Genomic DNA, 8,659 nt, shown 5'->3' with positions numbered 1-8,659 from the left:
ATAAATCATTGTTTCCTTTAGGCCTTGATTGGAGATTTATTCTAATATGTTTAATAGTTTCACGTCACTTAAAAATTGAAGTCAAGAATAATTTAAATACAATTTATCTTTTAATCCTTTGAGACATCATTTAAAAACAAAATCATGACATATTTTTAAACTCTAAAATAAAAAATATCTCAAATATAAATATCTAACACTTGTGAACAAACTTAAGATTAAACAATAATTGAATGGAAATTTAAACGTAACAGAGATAAAGTAAAACCTCTTATTTGAATTATATGATATTTCTCTACACAACATTTATCAAAGCATTATATAGTATCACTTATCATTAACAATAACTAACATAACATTTGACTAATGATACCTTTCTTTCCTTTTCTCTCTTAATCAGTGTCACTGTGAATGTTTTATTTTCCATACTTAAAACACATGCACAAAAAGAAATATTTTGGTAAAATGAACTCATCAGTCCGTACAACTGATTAATTGTGACAAACAAATGGTCGGAAAGGTTAAGTTCATAACCAACTTGTGATAAAGACTTGGTGACATTATCACATTTGCATCAACACTCTAAAATGGAAGTTTAAGAACATTTTAATATTTTATATATTGCTAACAAACCTAACTGTTTCTTTTTTGAAAAATAAAATATGTTAGCTAACACATCATATCATGGCCTTGTCTATATAAACATTAGTTTTACATTGAAATTAGTATTTCATGGAAATTATTTGCACAAATAAAATGTACAAATAATCCGATATATGTATAAGACACTGATACTTTGTTGCTCCATTTCTTACAACGAATACAGTAAAAAAAAAGTTTAAAAAGTGAAATTTTTTACTTTGAATTTTTTAAATTAGTGTCCTATACTTGAAAATTTTCTGATCTCCAAATTTATAAGTATTTGTATGACTCCCAGGTACATTTATATGAAATCAAAAGTTTTGTTTTGTGAAAAGTTGTAAGGTAAATATTTATTTCCTTTAAAGTGATCGAATCTTTGGAGAAAAAAGTAAAACTAGGTATCCGATTAAAAAAAAATCAATACTTTATAGAAATATTTGAAAGCTTTGTTAAATGTTAAAAAAAAATACTAATTAAAGTAGTTAAAATGTAACAGTGTCAACTTATAATGGGGAAATGGGGTTTAACTTTCAAACTTGAACATAGTTCTTTAAAGACAAATGCAACATTTAAATGTTTTGTAATGAATAAAATCAAGTTTTTCTTTTATAATTCCTTGTAAAATGTTTCTAAACATTAATCAACTCTTTCCTGTCACTTTAAACCAAAATCAATTTTGTAAAATCAACATCCATCGAAAATCAAGTTTATATATAGACTTGGATCAAACATAACTTAAGTGCATCATAACACCATCGAACAAAAATTCAAAGGTAGATATATATCTTTATCTTTATTGCTTTTTATTAAAGAAAGAGTCTTTTCAAGGCACCAAACAACCACTTCATTGATTTATAAAACATCACCAGAACCACATAAAACTAAAATCCAAAACAGCAACATTACTGACATTCAACTGTATCCCTGCCCATTTTTATATTACTAAGAATGACAAAGTAGCTATTCAAACAACAAACTCTGATAAAAGAAGTTAAAAAAGAAAGAAGAAAACGCATTGAGAAGACAACAATTTTGTGACAAAACCAAGTTCATAACCTCTAGAGCGTAACGTGAAGGTACATTTTAGCTTGAAGGTGAACCTTTGGTAACTTTTCCAAGAACTGGTGAGCGTGGACTAGGTGTTTGTACTAACTTGATCTCCTTCCCAGGTGGTCTCAGACTGCTTTCCCCTCTCAATTCAGTCACTCGAGGGCTAGGAATGCTTCTTCCTATCCGAGGGCTACTAGCTGGTCTTATATCTCCGGTTGAAGTTGGTGTTGAACTTGTTGTTTTCGGGCTTTGTGTGCGTCGAATCTCTCCACGACTCCGAGTAATAACTTCATCAAGAATTTCCCCACCACTAATATTTACTGTTGGTGCTTGTCCACCTTGACCCTGTCAGGTTTATAGAGACATTAAACTGTCAACAAGAGCTCTGCTGATGGATAAATATGATGCAAAGCTTCTCTTTAAGGTATTACTTTGTTATATAAAACCGAGTTGTGAACAAGTCTATATAAAAAATACATACCATATATTATTTTCAACCCAAAACCTTTAAGCAATTAGTTTATGAATCTTTCTACCTATATATTACTCATCTTACTCATTTTTACCTAATATAAGATTTCCAAGTCACCTTGAACTCTTAACAACATAAGGGGATTGCCATTACTTCCAACCTAAAATTTTAAGAGAACGAGTTTATGCATCTTCTTCCTTATACGGTGTTCAACTTTCTCAATGTCTCTTAGACTCATGTTTACACAAACAAGCTCATATTTTGAAACGTAAATTTTATATCAGATTTCTCCAAAAGTTAAAGTGTATAAAGGTTATGGAAAGCTTGATGTGGTTGGAACTACTTACTTCAAAGGACATGTTGAAAGCAATGGCAGGTGCTTCTTCATATGCTGCTGCATCGAGCTCCTGAAGATGGGCACCTTTGAAAAACTTTGGAAGGCAATATTGCCGTACTGGGACAAGAAGCATGATTAACAGTGGGAAAAGGACCCCAGCAATTGGTATCCAGGTTAAGCCAAAGCAGAGAAGCAAGTACACTGTCTGGAACACAGTAAACATAGCAACTGTTTTGAAGGGAACCGTCTCAACAAAGGTGGCATGGTATTCCTCCAGCAGTCTAGGAAAGTAGGAAAGCAAAAAGGGTAATCAGATAAAATGAAATGCCAATACTGAATGTGAATGCAAACACACACAAGAATATGTTAATATTAAGATTGATGAAATTGACTATAAGTATTGATATACTTGTATCTTCGACTTGGAGCAGTGAAAAGATACAAGATTCGCTCCCAAAACTGATTTCCTGGTAAGCTTTCAATGGCCATAAAGGCAAAGTAGCCCCAAAGCACTGAAGTGGGTATCTTCTTCAAAAGGGGCATGGCAGCAACACAAGCTGCAACCATCAATGCCTGAAGCAGATTGCTTAGACGTTGCTCTTTAACTTCAACTGGCAAAAGGTCATCGACATCCTTATTCACATCAAAGACAACCTCATCAACAGGGGCATCAATATATCCATGACTTGAAGCCAGTTCAATAGTAGACTCCTTCAGTTCTTTCAGCCCCTGCTTGATGAATAAACCAAGGATAAGGATAAACAAGATCACAAATTTCAAATCAATTGGAAATCATGCAGCACATTTACCAAGGTAGGTGGCATTTGGGGAACCAATGGAGTCTGCATTTCATCATATGCTTCTTTCATATTTTGGTACAACTGGCTCAAGTTAACATTCCTCCTCATGCTTTTTCGTGCAGTAGATACAAGCTTATTCCGTAAAAGCTGTTTCAAACAAATCAAATGTATATGACAGTCAACTAGCTTAGCTAAGCCATATATAAACAAGAATAAACAAAATGGGAGATGATTATTTTTCTATAGATAGCAAAAGGTCAAATTTGAGAACTTTTAAAATGATAATGAAACAAGAGATTATACGTAACCCTCCACTCATTACCTACTTCTAATAAATATTGTGTGACTCTATTGATTAAAAATGAAAATCTACCACTCTCCTCTGTTTCCACCAGACTCTTTCATCCTATCATAATTGTCCAGTTGTGACATGCATAATCAGACAGGGTAAAGATACAAAAAAAAAAATCAAGAACCAAGATAGATATAATAATTCAACAACATATCCGAACAAAGTTAAAGCAGAACTGAGATGGTTAGACTATGAGAAATCTGAAAAACAAACTATTTCTTTTCAAACTAAAAAACAGAGTGGAAAAAAGCATCCATGATGTTGAGATATAGTCTACTTAAAAGTCAGTAAAAACTATATTACCTGATGTTTTAGAGTAGCTAAGCTCTTCGTGTGCATTGGAGATTGAGGAATCACACCATTAGAAGGAGGGATTCCAATAAGCCCACACAATATGGTCTGGCCAACAATGAATAAGAATTAAACAGGAAATATGAGGCAGATGCAGCAAAAACACATTACGAATTGCTTTTCATTGCACTGGTACCACAATTGAATGTGAAAGTATTTTAAAAAATTACATACCAAAAATCCCAAGAGCAGCAAATCATAATGATAAGATGACGGTTTTCTTAGATTGAACTCCTTCTGCTGAGCAAGTTGTGATGCAACACTGTGATCGAAGTAGTAAAGCACAGCAATCATAGTTGCTGGTATAAATGCTCCAATAATATACAGGATGGGCACATTCAACATTTCCTGCAAAATGTAAGAAAAGTAAGCAACAATGTAGCTTTCTGTATAGAGACATTATCCACTAAGTGCTATCAGAGTAATACACGCATAAATAATCAGAATCACCTTGACAACAGTCCAATTTGAGTATGCACCGGGAGACCATGGATTTGGACTGAAAAGTCGCCTAGGGACTCCCCTTGGAACCTTATTGACTGGTATGTAAGACACAGCAGTCCATATCAGAACCATTAGAGGGACTCCATAATCAGCTATGAATCCCCTTAGCCAACCTATAATATAACCATGTTTCATAACAATTAAAATGTTGGTAAGAAGCTATTGTGGTGCAGGATAACTCAGAAGAATACATTAAGGCAATATTTGACAAATGGAAAAAAGGAAACAGACAGCTGAATTAGAACTCGAAGTCACAAAATTGGTTTATTGGAAGTAATCCCAAACTTGTGCTCAATCTTGTAATGGACTTAACTTCCCTATTGAATTTTGAGATCATAATTCTATAAATGTAATCAATACCTGACCCGTAACGCCAGGATCTAGCTTTGCGGCTTTGTAGACCAGTAAAAAGAAGACCAAATGACAAAACCAAAGCAAACATTCCATTGCCAAACAACCAAGATGACTGGAGGGCAATCTGATTGGTACCTTCTCTCTGGTTCTTAGGCACACCAAACTCTTCCACAAGTCCCTTTACAATAGAGAATATTAAACATGAGTTTCACTTTATGTAATTGTGGATGAGAGACTCCTATTTGGGAACCACATATACAAGATACAAGTTGCTACATGGTTCATGGCTGATGCAAACTCACCTTTATAGCCTGCTGCATAAAGAGCATTGCAATTAACAGACCAAATAATTCGCCAGCAACACGTGTGAATCTATTGATTATGGAGCATGCACCAAGAATGGCCAGCAAGAAAAGCAACAGGGCAGTCCAAACACACACCCTAAGTTCAAATAAATGAATAAATTATTAAGTAACTTTAGTTCACCAGTAATGCTCTAAACAAAAAGTAAACCACACAAGGAGCTCCAAAGATACCATCCAGTCCAAGGTAGGAATAGTTTGTGTCCCAAATCCTCACGATCCTTAGCAAAGTTATACATGAATGTATACATCAGAACTGTTGGCTCAGCTACGCCGAGTATGAGCAGAGGCTGGCCTCCAATGATTGAGTGGATAACTCCACAGAGTGCAGTTGATGCAAGAGTTTGAACAGCAGTGAGAGTTCCATCTGTGTAATATGATCAAAGATACATTACTTAGCAAACAATGACTAAAATACCAAAAGGAGACAGAACCTGAAAAATGTTGACGTACCAGTATTTCTCTCGAGTTGCTCGCCAAAAGAAATAACAGGAATTGCAGAAGCAAAAAATATGTATGTAGTTGGGGCAAGGATCCTATATAAGAAAACATAAACATTAAATCATTGACAAATTTTAAGTTTGCACGCATTAGGTTGATTGATTTGAGGAGAGGGAAGGGGTTGAAAACTAATCACAAGTCAAGTTATAACCAAGGTTTTAAAACATAGTCCACGGCCATGATTTTGGCCACAACACGAAGGCTTTTGGGATCTCTGGGACCACATTTGTTAGCAATTTATTACAATATCAATGAATGCAACAAACCTCGGTTATAACAGTAATATTTTTGAATCAGAAAATTTATAGCACAAACCTGATTCCTGCTTGGAATCCACTGCTCCAATCTTGTTTGTAGCATGTAATTCTTGCTTTGAGGTCATTCTTAATCCCACGGAAGGGAACAAATGTTTCCTCCATGAAAGTCTTGGAATACCAAGGAACTGATATTGATCTTAAATTCTGATGTATAGAGCAAAAACAGAAAGGAAAAAGAGAAGAAAGAAACAAATACTTGAAAGGAGCTCTAGAGGTTTACATAGTGATCAAAGCTGAATATGTGAAAATATCAAATATGACTCGGGCAGGGATAACAGAATCCTACATATCATCACAAACAGGAAAAGTTGAAGAAGGTATACTCATTTTTTTTTATTGTTGAGCACTTCATGCCCTTGATAAAGAAATTGAATGAATGAATCTAGTTGAAGAATTTACATTTCAAAGAATTTATGAAAAACTTTTGGATGTATTGTTATGAGTAACAAAAGAACAAGTCAGTAATTGAGTAAAAAGCAATTGGATTACATATCCAAGAGAAACTGAAAGAATATTAGAGAGTTTATGCTATAGTCAACACTTGAACAAGAAGAGTAGACACTCTGCTCAAAGCTGAAAATGAAGACTAGCGCTCAGCCATGACAAATCCTAGATCCAACATTTCCCTCCATATGCTATCCATAGAGACCAAACGAACTCCTAGAAATAACACAGTAGAAACAGATTGGCAGCATTCAGTTACATGGTACAGTTAATACACTCAAACGAAGGTTAATCAAATTTCGGTTCTGAAGCTATAGCTATGGAGGGCAATCCAACACGACTAACGGAAACACATCTTCACAACCTGCATTTGTTAGAATTTAAAAGCACCGAGAAGAATGCTCATAAAAAGATCAGGAAGGTCAAAGATGAGTAAGCTAGACCCAAATGGGAATCTGGCATAGATTAACGAGATTCCATGAATGAGACCATGATTGGAAAGATTCAGAACACTTTTGAGGATTTGGGCATTGATTGAAAAGCAAAAGGATATCTTAATCCGAAATCAAATTTACATTTTTCTGCAAGGAGACTCCAAAAGGAACAAGAACAGCTTGAAGTGAACCAGAGAAGAGGAATGGGTTGCAGTTACATTTAATCACTGAGATACACAAACAGTGGACACTATTGTAGACAAGATTGAAATAAACACAGGGCAAAACAGATGAACTAACGAATTTCGAGGATAGGAAAACAGAACAGGTCTCTCAGAAGAACAAACAATTACAAATGCTGCCGTGAGGAGGTTTTTGTATGGTAGTGTTGTAATGCTGAGATAGTTTATTTATATATATATAAAAAAGGCATTGGAATAGTGGGAATGGGATTAGAGGAAAAATAGTGAGATAGTGGTAAGGTTGTAGAAAGAACATAGTAGTAAATAATAGTGTGACATAGGTGCAGAAGAGACAAAACAGTTAAAACAAACACACTTATGATACAGATGAACATGTTTTGTTCTTTCGGTTAACTGTAAAGGAAAATGATAGTTGCGTGTTAAAAATATTTTATTAACGACTTAAAAAATGATTTTGTACTATCGTTGCAACCCAAAAATTGTATTATTGAGTAGTTTGGAAAAGTTTATCATGACCTGCGTGTGCAAAAAGTTTGCTGTTTTATGTTTACTTTTAAAAATAGTCATAAAGTTTTCATAAAATTAACTTTATTTTTTGTTTAATAAATTTTCAGATTGACATTTTTAAAGTTAAAAAAGTAGGACGTAACGAATCATTTTTCTTACATACATTTAAAAATAAAATAAGTGAAAGTTTTATGACAATTAAAAAAATAAAGACAGAATTAAAAGCCAATTTTCTTTCTTTCTTTCTTTCTTTCTTTCTTCCCTCTGGTTTTCATCATCTTTTTTCTTTCTATTCTAGACTGAGTTTGAGTTGTGTGCCTGAAGTAAACTTTTCTCAATATTCTCTCTTAAATTCAGAATCAATTTCCTTATTTTTCACAAATAAATACTACAGGGGATATAAAGCTTTCGTATTCGATAATAATTTATTTTCAAATAACTTCATTTTTTTTTCTATAAGTCTCTATTCTTAATTGTAACTCTATTAGTGAATAATTCAAATTTTGTCGGTCATGTTAATCGATAATTTTGATCCTTTCTGCTGGTTTACCTTTCAATTTGTATTTTTAATTGATTTAATGAAATATATGTAGACACACGGATTCATGGAGGTTTTATAGGTTTTTTCTTTTACTCGGACTCCAAACAATCTTTACATACGAGAGAATATTTTAAAGTTTAATCTGATTTTACATAGTATTGTTTGATTATTTGTTTGAGAATATTTGATTTCATGTTACGCTATTTGTATTCGTAATAACTCAGCATTTGAAATTGCGTTCACAAGTTACCATTTATGTTTTACATGTTTTCGGTATATTTTAAACTTATTGAAATGAATAATTTGATTAACTTAAAATTGAAACTAGTTTTCGGAATATTCTACAAAATTGTTAATTCTATATAATTTGTTTCAGCAAATTTCATCTAAACAAACTAAGTGATAACAAACTTGATGTACTTACAAGGTTGAAGAGATATTTTGTGAAGAGTTTTTCATTTCTCATACAACTTTTACTCCGTCTTTAT

At 33.3% G+C, this 8,659-nt stretch overlaps 1 protein-coding gene across 1 annotated transcript; it reads right to left on the bottom strand.

Annotated features, from left to right (window-relative positions):
- Positions 1-1,470: 1,470 nt before the first annotated feature.
- On the bottom strand, positions 1,471-7,317 carry LOC124834081 (boron transporter 1-like). The gene is made up of 12 exons (XM_047308688.2): positions 6,041-7,317; positions 5,678-5,760; positions 5,399-5,591; positions 5,165-5,303; positions 4,869-5,040; positions 4,455-4,621; positions 4,179-4,352; positions 3,957-4,052; positions 3,311-3,448; positions 2,911-3,230; positions 2,512-2,782; positions 1,471-2,037 (listed from the first exon to the last, which is right to left on the bottom strand). The coding sequence occupies exons 1-12, from the start codon at positions 6,142-6,144 to the stop codon at positions 1,726-1,728; spliced, it is 2,169 nt and encodes a 722-aa protein (XP_047164644.1). The 5' UTR covers positions 6,145-7,317; the 3' UTR covers positions 1,471-1,725.
- Between the last annotated feature and the right edge of the window lie 1,342 nt (positions 7,318-8,659).

This window comes from Vigna umbellata, chromosome 2 (assembly GCF_029865625.1).
Source record: "Vigna umbellata cultivar VRB3 chromosome 2, Vumbellata_1.0, whole genome shotgun sequence".
In the NCBI taxonomy this organism is placed as follows: Eukaryota; Viridiplantae; Streptophyta; class Magnoliopsida; order Fabales; family Fabaceae; genus Vigna; species Vigna umbellata.
Note: the sequence above shows the minus strand (reverse complement) of the source record. Positions and strands in the feature narration are given on the sequence as shown.

What these genes read in the sequence shown, in the direction of transcription:
- LOC124834081 (XM_047308688.2), bottom strand. Translation starts at nt 6,144, where the DNA reads ATGGAGGAAACATTTGTTCCCTTCCGTGGGATTAAGAATGACCTCAAA. An exon ending in GCAACTCGAGAGAAATACTG is followed by an intron (nt 5,592 to 5,677) that starts GTACGTCAACAT and finishes CATATTACACAG; the next exon opens with ATGGAACTCTCACTGCTGTT. An exon ending in CTTTCAACATGTCCTTTGAA is followed by an intron (nt 2,038 to 2,511) that starts GTAAGTAGTTCC and finishes TAAACCTGACAG; the next exon opens with GGTCAAGGTGGACAAGCACC.